The 19,798-nt window shown below is 40.7% G+C and overlaps 1 protein-coding gene across 14 annotated transcripts in view; it reads right to left on the bottom strand.

The window, feature by feature from the left end:
- PRRC2C (proline rich coiled-coil 2C) overlaps window positions 1-19,798 on the bottom strand; it is a 69,668-nt gene that overhangs the window by 43,750 nt on the left and 6,120 nt on the right. For all 14 annotated transcript variants that reach the window (XM_063406670.1, XM_063406674.1, XM_063406667.1 and 11 more), the window contains exons 2-5: window positions 9,376-9,539; window positions 8,082-8,259; window positions 4,793-4,899; window positions 1,632-1,763 (exon numbers count right to left, since the gene is read on the bottom strand). In XM_063406670.1, coding sequence (XP_063262740.1) covers window positions 1,632-1,763; window positions 4,793-4,899; window positions 8,082-8,259; window positions 9,376-9,490 — 532 coding nt within the window. In that variant the 5' untranslated portion in view covers window positions 9,491-9,539. The remainder of the gene's footprint in view (window positions 1-1,631; window positions 1,764-4,792; window positions 4,900-8,081; window positions 8,260-9,375; window positions 9,540-19,798) is intronic.

Genomic DNA, 19,798 nt, shown 5'->3' with positions numbered 1-19,798 from the left:
GTTGTCCCATTCTACCTTCCAAAACACAGTGCAATTCAGGAAGGATACTGATTATAGCACAAGAAAGAAAACAGATTTAGCTGTGCTAAGTGGGCCACTGTTGACTCAATGTGAAGATCCTGTCAAGGTAGAGATCAAGGTTCCTAGGCAGCCAAGGCCTACCAGGAAATTCTCAAGCAGCTCAAAAAGAAAGGCAATGCACAGGTATGTGTCCAAGTGAGGACAGGTATAGCCTGGTTTGCATCTCTGCCTGATAAGGATGGGACAGAAGTGATAAGGGCTGTTACTTCTGGTGTGAATGTCTAGCAAATTGTTCAGGGAAAGTCAGGGATTTTATTGACTTACCACTTGTGCAAGGCACTCCATTCTTTTAGGAGCTTCTGCCTGCAGAGCACGGGTTAAGACAAGAAAACCCACCAGAGTAAACTTAGCAGCAGTGCTCAGATCAACGGAGACCAACAAAAATTCAGAGACACCAGCTGTAAACAGTGTACCTTTAGGGACACAAACCCTTTAAGCAGTGTTAAACTCTGCTCCTAAGTATCCATTACAGTTCTTGCACTTATCTTTGCTGGGAAGCACAGCTGCTAAAGGGGACTACTTGCCAAGTTCATTTAGCTTTCTGCTGTCACACAGGAAAGAAGGGCTTAATATAGCATGTACAGTGCTGACCAAAACTGTAACTGCCTGCAGGAGGCTGAACAGACACGTAGCTGCTCTCATTTGGTGTTGGACATCTCTCCTGTTTCCTGACAATTTATTCTTTAGATCAAACTCAAGAGAAGACATGAACAGGCACACGGCCTTGGTCTGCAGGACCTGACAGACAAATCAAGGAAAACCAGGACCTGTAACAAGCGAAGGAATTACAGATTCCCTGGGAGCCCAAGCCCTCCAAAGCGCCTGTCACTGGCACAAGGCAGTGCCAGCCACAGGGCAGGACAGGACCTCTAGTCCATCAAACCAAACTTTTGAGGGGGAAAGGAATCTTGTTTTTCTGTTGGTAACTAGCACAATCCCAAATACCTTGCCATTAAAGGGATCTGGGGAAGAAATAAACACTTCTTTCCTGTGAGATGTAAACCCAGCACCGTTGCAGTTGTTTTCACCAGATCTAGTCCCCCACTGCTGAAACAGATCCACTGGTTAGAGCTGAAGGTGCCAATGCTTTTCAAGGCACAATCCACTCTTTTGGCATCCTGTACACTGATCTTCCTCTTCAGGAATTTTCAGGCTCCACTCTTATGAGTACTAACCACTTAAGGTCAACCCTGATCATCATTTGTGTAATTAGTTAATTCTAGGAGAGTTTTTTAAAAAGGTATCTCACCTGCTGTGACATCAGCAGCTGAAGTAAGAAAATGCCAGTATTGTGCAACTAACAAATGTTCCTCAGAGCACAACTACAGTACTGAGTAGACTGGGAATATGGGAAGTGATGGGATTGAACACACTATTTTCCACACACCAGGAACACAGAAAAGCAGATTAAAGCCCCCAATAACTGTTTCTTCAGTGTAGGAGTGTGCTGATTGAAACAACATATCCATCAACTTCCTTCGTACAGGGCACAAGCAGTAAGTTCCACACAAACCAATCCAATTTTGCAACAATCTGTAGCTCACACTTACTCTGTGGTCGTAGGTTGGCTCCTGATCCATCTTCAGGTGTATCCTTATCTTTGCCTGACTTTTCCTGATCCCCAGCTGCCGGCAGACTGGGGAATTCTTGCTGGAAATAACTATTGATTGGAAGAGGTGGACCTACACAGCAAGATATTCATAGAGTCACAACCTGCTCTAGTCAAAACAATTCAGAAAGCAACAGAAGCCTCATCATCCTTTAGAAGCGAACATTAAAGCTTTAAAAGAAGAAACTTAAACATTTAAATGTTATAGCCACAGTCATTTACTGGCAATATAAAGGGTTCACATTTGCTACCAAAGTTGTTAAATTTACTAGACCAACTATCACAGCTGTTGAGGCTGAGAAAAATCCAGAAGCAAAAATCCAGAGCAACAATTGACAATGGAACAAGACTTAACCCAGAGAGCATCAGGAGTTCCTCAGCTCTGTAAACACTCTTCCACACTCCTTCCAGACAAAGATTTCCTTCTTTTCACTCTATAGTTCACCCAAGAATGGGCAACTATGTAATTGCAAACACTTTTATGATTAATTACTGTTCTAGTAAGAACTCTCCATGACTTTAAAAGGCCACAGCTTTCACATTAGGAGAATAATATCAGAACAACATTCTTTGATTTCTAAAACCCTTGACATTATACTCAAGACTGGAATTTAAGACTTCTGTTGTACATGGTATGGAAGCCACATATACAGGTTGTCTTCCTAGCTGGAAGTTTTTGTTGGCATCTGCTTTGCACCAATTTCCTCCCCACACACATAATATATTCTGCTAACCTATTAGATCAGCAGTGTTCCTGTGCCAAATCACCAGTAATCTGACTGAGTGGGGATTTCTATCCCAGCAGCCTGAACACCAGCCTGTTTCTGTACCTGTCTCTACTCCTGACTACTGTACTGACCACTGACATAGTATTAGGCTACATGGATTATGGGAGAGGGCAAACTCACTAACAAAATCTGAATATATCATGTCCAAACCCCCAGTCCCAATGACGGGCTTTTTTTTAACTACTAGAAAAACTTCTGTTCTCTCCAATCTCTGAAAGAATCATTCACAAAGATAAAATGCAGGGATCCCAGTGGGCTTTTACTTGGTTGTCTGGGGGTTTTTTAAGAGTTAAAAACAGGATAAATTCCTTACTCTGTGCTCTGTAAAGGCATGTCAGCAAATACCAGTATTTCTTCCTGTGTCTCCAGATTTCCTTGAACTCTTTCAATTTTCATTCCGACTTCACAGACTACAGACCACATTAATTTGTTTTTTTCCTAAAGAACACTGGACTGTTGCTGTTCCCAAGCAGCCACAGCCAATGACTGGCTCAATGGGAAAGGAAACCAGTCCCACTAACGAGATGACCTGGCAGGCAAGGGAGCCCCTTCTGAGATCCTGTGGCCTGCAACATTCACGAGTTTTATGAATCTGGAAAAAAGCTTTCTGCTCAGGTCTACACAGTGAACAGCAATGCTTCAATCATAAAGGAACAGCACCAGAGATGTCCTTGACTGTGTTTAAGCTACAAACCTGAAACAGCCAGACTTGGTGGCCAGTAGTGCAGAAAGAAGTCAAAAAGTTCAAAGATATTTTGGCAGTAACTTACTCCAACTTTTAGCTGAAGTGTGAGCTGATAACTTACACACTGCTGTTACATTTCAGAAGTCTTTCCCTTCTCCATGGCCACCACGAGGATCAGAGGAAGGTTCAGCCTTGCCTCACTCAGGTTTTACAAGAACAAGAGGCTGAGTGACTGCTGGAACGCTCAGGAGGCAGCTGGAGAAACTGCAGGTTCTGAGAGCCAACTCAGCTCAGAAAGCAGGAGCACAACAGGTGGATCCTGGGTTTCAAACCCAGGACAGCAAGCAGCTGCTGCCAACTCCCATCCAGTGCTGCTTCTTGAAACAGCAAACCCAGTGCTGCATTAATTGAATGAAATGAGGGTGCCATCTGGGCCTGGCACACAAGCTGCCATGGTAACTATGAAATAATTAGCTAAATGCATTTTGAAGCTACTGAGCCGAATCACTATTTCCTGTGTCAGGGAGATGATCTTATCAGCTCCTGCAGGAAGGCTGCTATGCAGATATCACTTTGCATCAGTGTTAATTCATTTCTTTTCTATTCCACAGAAATCCTACAAGAGCTTAAAGGAGAAAAGTTTCTGTATTTGACAGCAAAACACTGAACTTTTTCAAGCAGCAAGAAATGGAGAATCTAGAATTGTCACTTCTAATCCTCAGTGCAACAAAAAGGCCCAAATCATTAGATATGTGATGTTAACAAACTCCATATAATAGCTAAGAAATTACCTCCGTGCTATTAATATTTTATTAAGATTTCTATTCAGAAAAGAACTCAATTCTTCATCTGGAAGATTCTTCAACTGGAAAGCCTAAACTCCATTTTATAGTCATGGAAAGCTTGTAAGTCTCAAACTTAAGGAGTAGAACGTATTGCAGGTTATTTATCATAATGGAGACAGAGGAATTTTCAGTGACCTCTCACTCTACAAGCATTTTAAAAAAACCTGCCAAAGATTTAGTTCTGATCTTACATCTGTAATGAAAACACTCCAGCTAAGAGTCACATTAATGGAAACAATTTTCCATCCTTTCATCCAATTATGTTAAATAACCCTCAAAACACACCTTTAATGTTTTTCCCAGAAAGAAAACTACTTAAACACTATCACTTTGATACTAAAATAACCAAGGAATTTATAAAATGATGGGTAAATTATTGCTGTTTCACATGTTGAAACAGAAGAAAAGCTACACACATTTTGCACAAAATGATCCAAAACTATGATCAGAATGACCACCAACTGTTTACAGCTCTCCCTCCCATGCCAAAACTGTTTGTGTTATAAGAACTGACTTTGATTTGCCCTCCTCACCACAGCCACATTGCAGATTTTACACTGCCACCACCACTTCCCTGTCAGTTCTAAAGAGGTGATTACAGCAACCTTGTGAAAGTCACTCAGACTTGCTGATAAATGCAGTGACTGGGGATGGGCTCATCTCCCAGCCTGGAACGTTGCTTCCACAACTTTCCCCAGTCCCAACTGGCCTGGCCAAGCCTCAAGGAACTGCAGGGTGTGAGGGTCTCTCCCAGCGCAGAACCCCCACCCTGAGCAGCACTCACCGTCTTGTCCCCCTGGTTTGGTGTTGGCCCAGGATTTGGCAACAGGAGCTGCCTCTGGAGGAGCAGGAACAGCAGGTTTTGGCTGTGTCTGCGGCACGTCTGGCTGTCTGGAGCAGGAGGAAAAGCACTTGTGAATACAAGAGGGTGAGCAAAGAGTAAGATTGTCAGGATGGCTACTGCAAACAAGGGAATAAAATAAGGGAGATGTGCAGATGAAAAACCACTACCTACTTTTCCTCAGAAATGGCGTTTTCTTACATAAAAAGAGTTGTTATAGTAACAGTTAAAAATGGAATAAATTAGCTAATTATTTCAAGATTCCACTTCCCGAAGAGGAGAGGAATGAAAATGGCTGGGCAGAAAATGCAGCCAGGCATGAACTGAATTACAGCTTTAAAAGAAGTATATTGGACAATTAAAAAAACAATCCATCTACAACCATAGAAGGGAATAATTTGGATTAATGTTCTCTTGCCTCAGGAGTTAACAGAGGAAAGCACTTCAAGACCACCATGAACTGAGAGAAAGAAGCAAAATGCATGTCAAGAATTACCAAATAAACTGATAAGGAAAGCTAAAGACATCACGAAAAACTCTGTAGGTACCATGAACTGGAGCCCAGAATCTCAGGTCTTACAAAGCGGCCTCAGTCTCACCACCTTAACAATGAAGAGGCACAAGCACTCTTTTTGTCCAGTGTAAAAACCCCAGACACAAGCTCTTTCTAATCTGCAGATTCAGTCATATTGTTCAATTTCTTTCAATAAAGGCTATTTCTGAACTGGCATATTCAGGTAACTTAAGACTCAAAGCATTAGTGCCTAAAACCAACTATGCCCAACCCTCCAGCTCCTTAGTAGGAACTTTTGATAAAACAGGAACTATGGGGCAAATCCTGCAGTCTAGAATCACTTCATTAGACCAGTGAAGAGAGAGGCAGTGCAGTATCATGTCACTTAACTGACAAGAAACAACTGTAAATGCTTCAAGTAGATCCTACATTTCTGACTACTACCACTAAGGAATCAGTTCCATTTGGGTTCTGCAGTGATCAACCCAAAGCACTACACAGGACTCTCAGGACTGACAGGGAACCAAATACCATTAAAAAGATCACTGCTGGGCAGAAACACTCCAGCTTCTCATGGGGATAACTAAATGCAATTTTCATGTTCCAAGAGAGTATTAAAATCTAGGAAAAAAACCCGCAGTTATTATTTTTCTGACATCTTTTTCTTACAGCTGCACATTTTCTAAGCAGGCTTTGAGGACCTTATGACTTACACGGCTGTACTTTGTGACACAAGGGAAACAAGGAACATGACTGTTAAAGAAACTACTCCTTGCATTTCTCCTGTTTCAAATACAAGCCCCTTTAGAATTTTAGTTATCCTAGCACTGCCCTGCACATATGGATGGGGGGAAGAATTCAGCTGAATTAATCAAATCAATACACAACAACCTGCACCATCCAGGAAAGAGACTGAGGCAATATCCACAGACTAAATTACAGCTCAAGAAAGCAGTAAAATAATTCATTTTCATAATTACATGAACAACGCATTCATGTGAAGTCCAATGCAATGATACAAGAGAAAGGCATTAAACTAAAGCAAACTGTTAACAAGATGTAACCTTTATCTGCAGCACCTTTGAGAAGAACAATAAAACACTCCAGGTGTATACCGAAGCATTTCAAGCACACTGAAATATCACAAACACAGCAGTAGTCAAACAAATGCTCTTAAGATCTGAGCAAACACATCAGATGATCCAAACTCAGGAGAATTTCATTTCCTTATGGCCTTGGTATACACACCTGTTCCAAATCCCTCCCCTTTATCTATATGTGGACACGCAGGCTTTTATCAGAGTAACACATGAAAATAAAAGCAACTTCCAGTTGCAGATAAGGGACAGCTACTCGATTATTTGTAAACAGAACATCCACTACTGGTATCTTCTAACACATGCCATGGAAAGGCCTGTTTTTGTCAAACAAGCTACCAGCTCAACACAGATTTAACTGGGCAAGCGACCTTGAAGTACAGGGAGATGTTGTAAAGTACCAAACAAAACACAGGGCAGAAACTGGTAAAGTTGTAGTTTCAAACAACACTTATTCTTGAAGTCTAACAGCTTTTTAGAGAGATGTCGAAAATTGGTATTTAAATGTAGGAACGTATACAAAGAAAAATAAAGGGAGATAAAGATGGGGAAGGAAACCTTTAAACCTCATCTTTTGCTTTCACAAGCACTAGGAATATACAACCACTGTCCCTAAATTCCAGTGTTTTTCAGAACAATTTGTATTAAAAGAATTAGCACTTAAACCTTGCTTCTGCTTATGCAGTGAGCATCACATCCTATTTTAAGCTTACATGGGAAGAAAACTGCTTTAAAATACTTTCCAACTAGAAACAGAAAAGTTTCAGTTTCTATTTAGTTTCTTCCTGTGCAGGGCAAGGAATTGGGACTCAACGACCCTGATGGGTCTCTTCCAACTCAGTATAATCTGTGGTTCTATGATCCTTTCATTCTATTTTCTTTAGCTGTACAAACCTGAGACAAATCTAGCACACAAAACTGGGAGCATGGGAAATTTGTATCATACAAAGTATACAAACAATGCATCAACACTGCCACAACTTCTGTCTTGTTTATATCACATATTGGAGGAGTCCGGAACAACAGTGTAGCGCTTAAGATTAAAAAAAAAATGAAAGTCTGTAGAATTTATGGCATTCTAGCCAAAAAAACTGAAGTGCAAATATTAAGAAACGTTAGAAAATAAAGCAGAGATTTAAACAAACACAGGCAAACCAAGAATTTTTGAGTTTTCTCTGCCATACACAAGCACAATTAAGCAGATTTTTGCACTCTCATGAACTTGCAAGCTATTCTCTAATTTTCCTGCTGTGTTCTTTAGGGTTTCAAGAGAATTTTATTTAAGGTGATGACACTGATCTTACAAAAATGTGCTGCAGTATTTCCTGTCAGCAGACATCATGTCCAAGGAAATAATCTTCCCCTCATATAGAATTTATAAGCGAAACATTTTCAACTGAAATGTGAGGAGATTTTTTTTTGTGCACTTTTTTTTACCTATCCCTCTACTAGCAAGGTTCTTCCTCACAATAATTAACAGTGGTGCTATTTCCTCTCTGGTAGCTACGCTGAGGACACTCCAGTGTAGCCAATTTCTTCCCAAGTCCTGCCAAACCCAAATTTTGGGCAAACCTGAGAGAAATGGCCCAGCAACTCAAGGCAGAGCTCAGCGCTCACTTACTTCTCTTCTTCGTGCTGCTCTTGTTTTGAAGCCCATCCTGTGCCGTCTTTAGGCACAATGTTCACATTGGGGTCGTTGCCTTTGTTCTCTGCTTTGAGGCTGGGCAGATTTGCTGGGGGAGGCATCCTCCTGGAAATAGCAACTTTTCCCAGACTCTGCAATCCATGGCGTGCGGCAACTGCGTGCCAGAACAGAAAGTGCAAGTTAACTACTCTGTTTAGGCAGAGCTACATAAAAATGTTTTGTAAGAAAGACAGAAAAGTTCAAGAGTGTTAGTAATTAAAAATTTAAAATGCTTCAGAAGTTAGTATTTAAAAAAGAGATTTGGAAACACTTGGTTTAAGAAAAGCTGGGTACTTTTTGAGTGGTGAGTCATTATGGTTAGCCAATTCCAGAGATTAAAAAGGATTCATGGTCCCCCCTTTATACACAAGATTCAGTGACAGAAAGCTAAAGAAGCCATTTGCAAGCATTATTCCCTTGCTCTTCTGGAGCTTAATGTACACTGACCAGTCCAGGAATACCCCTATAGGTCCAGCCCACTTCTTTTGTGCTGCCAATTTCAGCTGGCAGATGCTGCCCTTGCAAAAACATTCCTACAAATTGTATTTAATCCAGACCACAAGTACGAGGCTAATGCATCCCACAGGACATTCAACCTACCAAGTAACCAACTCAGGCAGCAAGCACATGTTACTGCCCTGGGTAAGCTGTACCACAACTAACAGCTCCGTCTCAACCTTTAAAAATAACATTGTGGCAAACTTCAACAAGCTTGGGCACACTTTTTCTCTGTTACACACAATTTAGGCAACTTTGTCAAGGTCAAAACCTTCCGAACAACATTTTCACCCTTGTTCTCCATTCCATGACTCATGAAAAAGCAGGCTCACAGCTGCCTGATTTGAAACATCAGCCTAAGTTTTCCCCAGAATTTGTCCAAAAATCAAAGTCCCTGAGCTGGAAGTGACCACTGCCTTTTCCTTAATTAAACACTACCAGCATGGTAAATGTTAATGCAGTAAAATGCACAGCTGGGCAATGGCACGTCTTTATTTACCCACATTCTACTTCCTACTAGACTGCAAAGGCTGTCTCTGAACTGACATTCCTGTTCACAGCTAAGCAGAAGCTCTAATGAATGCTGCCCTCCACAACCCTTCCACTTCACTGCTGCACCAAGCAGTTATGAAAAACCATGCTGTGGTTAAGTGCTCATGCACGCTGCACTGTTAATTAGCATTGCAGCAATGATGGAACTGAAAGAATGCAGCTCTAAAGAGAGCTTACTCACCTGTGGTTTTCTGAGTTTCCAGTGACTTTCCCTTGTAAGTATTAAACAGACTGAGTGTTGCATACTTTGTTTTTCCATCCTTTGCTTTTGTACTCTGGCCTGACTTTTCCGACATTTCGCTGGAAACTCATCGAGTCTGGTACCTCCTGTTCACTCCTCAAAATCTGTAAAGAAAAACAACAGAAAAGTAAAGCAATTTGAATAGAAGCCAACACTTAAGTCAGAGTTCACGGGGCAGAATTGGACAGCATATTTAACACCATTAGTACTGTTTCATTTAAGCATTCTGTGGGATGCCAAGGAATGCATTAACTCCAGAAAACTTATGTAACACCAGGAATTTTGAAGTATTTCTATCTCTTCAATATGAATGTCAAAAATCAGGAGGGTCACTATTTAATTAAGATCAAACACTGCTGAAGTGGTAAATACCATCCATGATTTCACTAGAAAATGAATAATAAAACCCCAATCCCAAACCCCACAAACACACAGAATTTCCACCAGCACTCCTTCCCCACTGGGGAAGCTCAATGACCTAAGCCACTCCTGAAGCCAAGTACTGAGACACAATTAACAGTTACTGCAGTACAGTACTTCCAGAATTTGCTTTCCCCCCCATCCCCAATTAAAACCATCATGAACACGGCAGCCAGAGACACTAAATACACAGAGCAAGAATTTTTTGTTTGTCAAAACTAGCACACAGTATGTTCAGACAGGGAGAGTGAGAATTCCTTAAACCAAGAGTTACACTATTCTTCCTGCAGCAGTAAATTACAGGGCTGTTGGAGCAGGTCATTTCTCTCCTCCCTCCTTCCCCCAGAATAACAGGCCCTGAGAAAAAGAACCCAGTAATTAACTGTGGTACTCCTCTAGCAGTTCTTGGAAGGAACTTGCAGAGTCACTGCTCATCACCAGGCAGGAATACAAGTGAGCATTCAGTGAAACAGAACATTATTATACAAGTTGATTTCTCTTAACAGTTGGAATTCCTCTTTACAACAACAATTTTTTATCTATTTCTACATGAATTTCAGAAGAGTTATATATGCTCAAAGACTTGTGTCTCATTCTAAAATCAGGCAGCAAGAAGCAGGACATTCTGCTCAAACCCTTCAGTGATCAAACTCCCATGTCAAACTCAGAGCTGCAGATCTTCAAATGGAACTTGATTCACATCCAAGGTGCTCAAGGATTAAGAAGAGTCTGCAAGAACAAGCAGTCTAAAGAACAAAGCATTACTTGGTCATGGCAGACATTTAGCAATGTCAAAAGACCATGGAAATTTCATTTATACAGATATGATAACACTGCCATCCTTTTCTGCCTTCTATCTCAATTTACAAGGCTTGACTGAAAAGCAGCTAAGATGGCAAATAACCTTGGCATGGTTCAGCTTCAGCATAACTTGGGCCAGAAGCTATTCTATTGCAATCCATGCAGACTGCTGCAATCTCCAGCCTTGTATGGGGCCACATACATGGCCAAGAAATATATCCTCCCCTCAGAAAAAGGCAGTAACTCCCAGATTCTTCTTCCAGATTACTCAGCATTTGGCTATTTCAACAGCAAGTGTTGCACCAATGGTTATTCTGTGTGTCATCCAAAAATATGGAATGCAGGACGGGAGCAGAGTGAACCCAGCCCACCGAGCAAAACAGACTCAGGCTGAAAATTACAACTTTGGATGAGCTGCTTGCACTTGAAAGAGAGTGAGAGCACGGTGATTGTGGTGTGTGACTTGATAAAAGGATACCTGAATGCTGGTCTGCCACCTGTGCTCCTGGCAGTTACTGCCCAGTGCCCTCTCTGATGCTCCAGGATCATTATGGTGGGCTCCTGATCATAAATACCAGGCCAGGAACAGAGAGGAACAGAAGAGCTGAAGGGACAGAGTCTGCCAGGCTCTTTCACAGATATTTTACTGAACCCCTTATGGCAAACGGAGTCTCTGATAGAAGAAAAGGCCAATGCAGAGCCTCCTGTCTGATCCAGACTCAGCCTGACAAACGAGTCTGCCTGGATCCAGGTCTCCACACAGGCTGAGAGCAGTAGTCTGGCCATGAATAATACTGATGGGCAAAGCCTGACAAGTTCAACTGCAAGTAAGTACTGAGGCAGCCTGGAGAGTGAATGGCTGCTTGAAATCTGCTCAGCTGGTAACTCCAAAGATAAACTTGCCTAAATTCAAGTATCAGATTGGGTGGGTTCTTTCCTGTAAAGATATTTGAGCAGTGAGCTTCAGCTTCCAGTGAAACCTTGCAGCCTCTGTATTTTTTTTGGATAGATGAGGGATAGCCTAGCAGCCAAGTATGTGGCTGGAGTCTAAACCACGTATTTATGATAAAGAGTCCACCACAATCATCCTGGAGCATCAGAGAAGGTGCTGTGCAGATAACTGCCAGGAGCACAGGGTGGCAAACCAGCTCTCAGGTGAGCCTATAACTCTATCAAGTCATACCCTACAATCACTACACTCATATTTTTTTTCAAGTGCAAAGAGCTCATCCAGAGTTTTAATTTTTGGCCCAAGACTCATCCCAGCCAAGGAGTTTGTAAACAAGAAGTAGCTTCACAATGGTGAATAATCTAGAAACTGGCAAACAAAAAGCAAACAAAAAAAAGACGACTCAGGTCATTTTTAGCCCTGCAAATTCTCAACAGCAGCAAAGTCCCAAGACACGCAGACAGAGCACAAAGCAGTTTGAGGGCAGTTTAAGATAATCTTTTGTTATGTTTTCCAAAGCCTGCACCTCTGGCAGAGACGAAACACACAAAATCTTAATCATGACACTGTTCTTTACAGAGCAGTACAGATTTCATACTTCAGCAGATCTTCATTGTTACAACCACACTTCTAGAACGTTTGACAGCTTCAAGAACAGAGGACAATGAACACATTGTCCAAATACACCGCTTCATGTTTAATTTACAAAAATTAGTCTGCTCATTCCAACTGAGCTCTATGCCTCTTATACTATTCGAATTCATACTGTTTGACAAGTTTTCCCCAACTTATACTAAACAGAAAAACAAACTGAATGCTTTATAGTGATTAAAACTGCACATTCTTCAGTAACCTGAATTGCACAAAACAACTTCAATTAGTCAGGTCAATATATTCAACAATATATAATATATATATTTAAGTACATTTAGACCTGATACTGGCTGCTGAAGGAGATGTTCTTGCAAAATTAGACTTTAGACCAGGTACTCAAGCCAGGGATGACACATCCTCCTTCTGAAGAGCCCATGTGGGCTTCAACAAACATCCTGCCGAGTGACACATTAAACAAGCACTCAGTGCCATCTGACAACAGGTATGAAGAGATAGCTGCATGATTCTGAGCCATGTGAAACCAGCCAGCCCCAAGACCTCTGGCTTTTCATCCAAACTTCAGCTGTGTATGCTGCATTCCTACGCCTGAGCACTGGAATCACTCTCTTTGTATAGAACCACCTGAGGTGTCTCAACACAGGACACATTTAACTTGTGCATACAACACAGGCGAGCACTTTCCTCCCCAAGCAATTCCCAATTTGCCCAACATTTCCATATTTTGTTATCACAAATTCTTCTGAGTGAAGTGCTGCTGTGCACTGGGTTTAGGCAGTGTGCTGGAACACGAGGCAGCTGTGTGCACCTCTGAAAACACACACAAGATGTCAGGAGCGCTTTCCAAGCTAAGTAAGCACCGTGACAGCCAACAGAAGGACAGGAACAGCACAAGCCATAATGGCACTTGGCAGGCTTCACGGCACTATTAAGAAATTTAAGCAAGTCAGCTGTTCATTCTGAGTAATTACAGTTACTATTATGCACAGCTATGGAGAGCACAATGCTCCCAAAATTCTGCAGCAAACATTTACCTTTCAGCTGCTCTGCAATGTTACTAAATGAGTTAACTGAGCCTCACTGCTTGAAGATTTTTGGGTAAAAATTATTACTGTAATTTCTGTACCAGACTATTTTTTTCAGACTCCAACTGGTTGACTTATTTAGATCCTGCAAGGAACTCAGAAGCTTGTGTACAGAAAAAAGCACACAAAGTAGCTGCCACAAATTCTAAATATCCTGGTCTCTGTTAAGGAACATTTACTTGTACCCTCTTAGACATTTAGAGCTGGTACAAGAACAAACTGAACGCAATGGATTCCAGACTGCAAAAACATGTTTTTAGTAGTAAAACCCCAGCAAACAAAACCCCACACATATCACACAGGCCTCTTCCACTAAATTCCTAGCTCTCCTGATCATTTCTGAACTCACCTCCATGATTTGTTTAGAATTTAATGATACAATTTATTACACCTGTAAACTTTGCACAGTGTTCCATTACGGCCAAGTACAGCCTCGAAAAAGCGTCACCTCTGCTTCAGAAAAGTTTTACTTAAACAAGATAAAGATATTACATATTTTGAGGTCACTTTTGAGGACTGAGTAGTATGAAGTATAAAACATTTAACAACTCCTCAATTCTTGTCAGACCAGATGACAAACTCTCTCAATCCATATTTTATACACTGCATTTAAACCCCTACCTAGACAAAACAGGTCTGATTTTTAGTGTAACCACTAAAGTAACCACTCTCTTTAGCCAAGAGAGCTCTTCAGCAGTATTACAGTTAGCTGTAATAGAGTCCTTCCAGCTTAACCCCCCACCCCACACCTCTTTAGCCCACAAGCACTCCATCAGAACAGGCAACATGTACAGGGGTTTCCCAGGGTTTTGAAGTCTTAAAACATGAAAAATATTGGAATAACTCTCACAATTCCTATTCAGTGCAGCAAGGATATCTAGTCCCTGTCACCTCTACTGCAAGGGCTGTGTTTTGGCCAAATCTGGAGAAAGATGCACTGGAATGACTCAAGGCAAAGAGCACCATTCAAGACTCAAACCAGCTGAAGATCTGAACTCTCAGTGCCTCAAATGCCCATCTGTGAAGTGGGAAACATCACAAAAAATACTACATGAAAGTTTACTCATAACTGGGACACATTAGCACCTCTCTCAAAACAGAAACCAAGAAACCAATCCAGAAAGAATTTTCATGCACTATTTTAAGCACACTGAAAGTAGTTAAAGGGTAAAAACCATCATATACAAATCTGTTATTTGTATCCAGCCATAACTTCACTTTTCTAAGAATAGCTTTGTTTCTGGGACACTGAACAATGTGGTTCTGGCAATTTCTGGAACCAAATACAACTACTGAAAAAAAAATAATAAACTAAACTTTTTTTACCACATATTCCACTGGTTTTAGAGGCAGATGCTCCCAAATCAGTGTTAGTAATTTCAAGAAAAAATTCGCTGTACACAAAAATGTGGCATTAAAAATTTCAGACAGAAATTTTTCATTTCAACTGTAAGTCTGGCATATTTAGGTTCTAGAACTGAAGAAACTGCCCACTACTGCAAAACCTAAGCATAGTCTCCAGCTAGATACTAATTTTTGAAAAACAACTGTGTGATCTTCAGAAAAGAGGCCAATTTAAATCAATTACAGAACTAGAATGTTTTAAAACAAAGAAACAGAGGACACTGGAGTCAAAATACTTTGAACCCAAGAAAGCCTTTAGTGCTTTTTGTAACCCATTCTCAAGGAATCCTATTATTTTAAAAGGATGTTCCAAAACACTCTGCAATTACTGAATACATAGGGTTTGGATGTGGTTTTGTACCGAGATAAAATAAAATTTTTACTTTATTAATTTTTTTTTTATTTTGTTGCACATAAATAAAAAAATGCAATTACAATTAAACATCCTGACTTCTCTGACATGGATGTTTATAAACAATACACACCAACAATCTCTTCTTGATAGCCTTATACTTTCAACTCTGGGACCAACATTTTTTGCCCTATTTTTTTTTTACAAAAATATAACAAAACAAATAAACAAAAGTTTTGGCCATTTAACCCACTATTAAGGATTCTTAAGAACTTCAGCACTACCAGCTTAACGTGACACAAAATCAAGCTTGGAGAACCTCCAGTAACACTTGGGTAGCAAAAAGTCTCTGTCCAATCTAAATATCTAATATAGCCTCCCAAATCAGGATTTCCCTTCCCTCCAAGAGCCACCTGCAGCAAGGTTCATTATCAAGCAGATTGCTGCTAAGCAGGCTGAAAATTGCAGGAGAACTCTGAGGACTCCAAGCCTGTTCTTCATGTACCTCCATCACAGCTCTGTGACCTACAAAGAAGAGAAGATCTTCAAATCTTTCAAGAGTTCTTGGGTAGATCTCAGTCCAATTCATTCTTGACAAGACCTAAACCAGTTTTATTTCCTTAGAAAGTCTCACTAATACACTTCTCCATCCCTAGATTTTGAGCTTACTGGTTTCCAGCACAGCTTGAAAGAGGGTACAAAGCACAGACTGCATGGACTCTGTAAAATCCATGGAGACTGGCAGCCAAGAAAACCCTTTAATCACCATCTCTTCTGTATCCATCACCTCAGTGGAAGAACTGTAGGATGGGCACAATCTACAGAGGAGTTAATAGCCACCAAATGGAAAAAAATCAAAATTAGTTTGGCTCTTCATAACCAAGACACTCCATCCTGAGACAGAGGTGTAGCAAAGCAGGCTTTGCTACTTCAGTCATTCTTCAAATAACTCCTCCTTAAAGGCTAAGAAAATCTTTCCAAAACAGTACCAAAAGTGAGTATGTCAGGTGGAAAACACAGCATGACACAAGACAAATATTTTAGGGCTTTATCCCCACAGATGCATCCATAAAAATGGAGTTTGTGGATGCAAGAAATGAGCATCCACAAATATGTCTGCATCAATTCTAACAGACATCCAATAGTCTGAACAGAGCTACTAAGCTAAGCACTGAAAAACAACCCAAAGTAGCCACCCACCAAAAAAGTCTCCTCAGAAACTAACTTCACCACAAAGCATGTTACTTTGAACTAGCAATCTATGGAGCAAGCAAATCTGCTGCCTCAGAGAGCCTGCAAGGCAGCTTGTTGAACTGATTTTGGGAGAAATACAAGTCACCTAAACCCTGGCTTTCCAACAGGAAAATCAGCAGCAAACCACAACAGCTCAGGGATTTTTGTTAGGAGCATTTTACGACTGACATGGCACTAGCCAAACTTTTAGGATGAATATTGCAGAAAAAAAATTATCTGTCAGTTCCACTCTTTTTTCTTGAGAATAAAAGAAAAAATAATTTAAAACCCCACAGATCCAAGTACAGCAAACCTTCAATTTGTCTCTATGCACTGATTTTAATATATATTTAACTATATGTGCATGAGTACTTCACAGAAACCATATTCCTGTGGAATAGCCCTGCCAAAAGCAGCTTGATCAGTAGGATCAATCAGAATCAGCATGACTTAAACATGCCCACATAAAGGATTAAAAAGCCACAGACAGGTTAAACTCACACTGGCAATAAAACTGTCAAAAAATGCACTGAGTATTTTCATGTATCACACAGCTGCTATCCTTCAGCTAAGATAATTTCTGGAATTTCTACTGCTTAGGAAATTTTCTCCTTTTTAGGTGACCTCAGGTAACTGAGAGATTCTGGTCCCATCCCCTACCCTCCCCAGGCAGAGTGATGCCAGTGCAGCTACTTAAGAACTCTTGGGGGAAAAAAAACCAGTTTTCATTTCATTTAATCTAGGGTTGATTTTGGTTTTTTTGCATGCTTATATTCAGAGCATCAAATAAAGCTGTTCAGTATCCTGACAAAAATTAATGAAGTATTACCTAGAACAATGCAGTTATCCAGGAATTCAATGCTTTCAATGTTTGTCTCTTTCTTCCAATGTTTTATACCAATGACCTGGAGATTTTGGCCTGCAGCTCTCTACTGGATAAGGGAAGTTGTTCATCAAGATACTTCTTATATTTACTCTTATATTTGTTATACTGCCTTTTACTGGGAGCTAAGGAGATAATTTAGATATGCACTCAAACATAAATATAGCTATTCTTAAAACGCTGAAATTAGAAGTTCCTTCCTAAAAATTTTGTTCAGTTCTCAACTACTGCACATGCAGAAGAAATAATATCCCCGACTGCTTCAAATTTATCATTACTGTTAGTTGTATTTTAATAATTTTATAATTAAAATAGAATTTGATTTTAAAAAATATCAATTTTCAAAGTGGAGTATCAAACACGGCCAAATTAAGAAACTCCCTTCAGTGAAGTTTGTGTCTGGTAATTCTTTGAATTTCCAGAGGTTAGATAATGAAAAATGGTACAAGTATCACCAGAGAGTTTTAACAAAAGCTCTTCTACTATTCTGAACTGAAAACCCAACATCTGCCACCTCAAGCAGCAGCACTTCTAAGCAAGTAAGACAAGCAAGTAAGACTCCCACAGAAGTCCTACTCCAGAAGTCAAGTACCTTGAAGAAGTGAAAATATATGATCTCCAGACTCAGCCTTAAGGCTCAACTTCTTAGCCAAAAAAATGATGACTAGTTTAAAAGATCTAGATAGGAGTGATTTTAATTTAGTTTCTGAGTTTAGACAATGTACTTACGTCATTTTTTTTCAAACTTCTTTGCAACCTGAGGAATAGTCCTTTAGGTTAACCAGCACCATAAAATCATGAGGATCAGAAACTCTGGATGTGCTACTACGCCAAATGCACCCTTGGTTCAGTGTTCCTTTCCACTGGAATGGTCCAGACTGATCCTGGCAGAGGCACAGCACCCTCAACACTCCAGCATATCTTATTCTGGCTGCACAGTCACAGTTTTGTAGGGCTGCATTTGTCCCAGGGAGCTTACCCCTGCTGATGGAGGTGATGTGGAGTCATGTTTAATGAAACAGTTCTCCACACGTCTGCTTGCAGATTCTAAGAGTAATGACAACCAGAATTGCCCAGTGCTTTTCAGAGCAATTCCCAGTTTGGGCTGTGGCACAGCAAGGCAGCAATGCAAAACAAACCTTATTTCTCACTGACACATGAATAAAAAGCTTCTGGAGGCCTAAAAGACCCCTAACGGTAGGATGAGACCACCACATGGAATACAGTGACCAGGTAAATCCAGCACAGCCTTCACTGGGACTGCGAGTGTCCAGTTCATTTTCTCATTCATTCTGCAAGAACCAGACCAGTGCAGAGAAACTTAATCCCACAACCACAGCTCGAGTGCAAATGAGGAGGAACTACCCATACCTGCATTAGAAGCATTCCTTCAAGTGCCAGCCCTTTTCAAATGATCCCAGTTTCTTTGCCAGAAAGGATTTTTCAAGACATTCCAGTAAGGAGACTGACAGTGAGCACTGCACAAAGCCAATGCACCAACCCAACACAGCTACTCTGGCCATGTGCTGGCAATCCTCAGACACAAATTGTAATTTAGATGCTTCACTAGATTACCAAACATATTGCAACTAAAAATCTACTCTTTTCTGACAACCTAACATCCTGGATGCAGGTCACTTAAAGAGCAGGCTATTTTATTTCTTCTTAGCCTGACAATGTCTTAACAAGTCTTTTCTGACTTCTTTGACACCAAACATTAAGCAAATTTTTTGCAAGACAGGTTTTCGATTTTCCCGTCTCATGCAGTTGGTTAAGAAGCTTTCAAAAACTGTAAATTTTTAATTGAGGCATGAGTTTTGAAGTTCTGGAAGGAAGCCAGGGCCAGAAAAAACCCAACAATTTCTATAGAATTAAAGAGAGCATCATAATGATATGTGTGCTCATTATTTCTGGGAACAGAACAATATAAGTGCTTTCGCCCAATTAGCTTTTCAACTTGCAGATGCCAAATGAGACTTATTTTTAAGATTTGCAAAACCATTTATTAAAGAAATTTCCATTATTTGGAAGAATGAGAAAACTTCAAAGCTCACGAAACTGCATCGCTGCCTATTTGAGCACAAGATAAGGGAATAAATTAAGGCAAATTCTTGCAGAAACAAGCTGCGTACCTGCTAGGAAAGTGCAGGACTCAAACAGCAGCACTTTTCTCTGAATACAGAAAACCTACCATGACCTGTCTTACCTGTCAGAAGGATTTTGAACTGAAAAAATTACAACTGTTCACCAGGCTTCTTAACAGCTCATTTACATCAGTTTATCCAGACCACAGCAGCTCTCTGTAAGGCATCTGTTAATAGTTAGGATCACAAACAATCCCTTAAAAATTACAAACACACTCAGCAGACTGTCACAAGCACCACTTTGTTTCTTGCTCAACTGAACCACACCACCCAGCAGAGGCCTGGAAAGGCAAAAATCTCAGCAACCCCTTCTCCCCACACACACACAAAGTGACGTGGGCAGTCCTCCTTGGTGGCAGCCTGGGCAACGCCTGCTGCGCCAGGCTGAGAAAAGGGGACAAAGACAAATCCATGGTGGGGCCACAGCAGCAGCCTCACAACTGCTGACACACCCGACTGCAGAGCAGCTGAGCAGTGCTC

This window comes from Prinia subflava, chromosome 10 (assembly GCF_021018805.1).
Source record: "Prinia subflava isolate CZ2003 ecotype Zambia chromosome 10, Cam_Psub_1.2, whole genome shotgun sequence".
In the NCBI taxonomy this organism is placed as follows: domain Eukaryota; kingdom Metazoa; phylum Chordata; class Aves; order Passeriformes; family Cisticolidae; genus Prinia; species Prinia subflava.
This window is presented reverse-complemented; position numbering and strand designations above follow the sequence as displayed.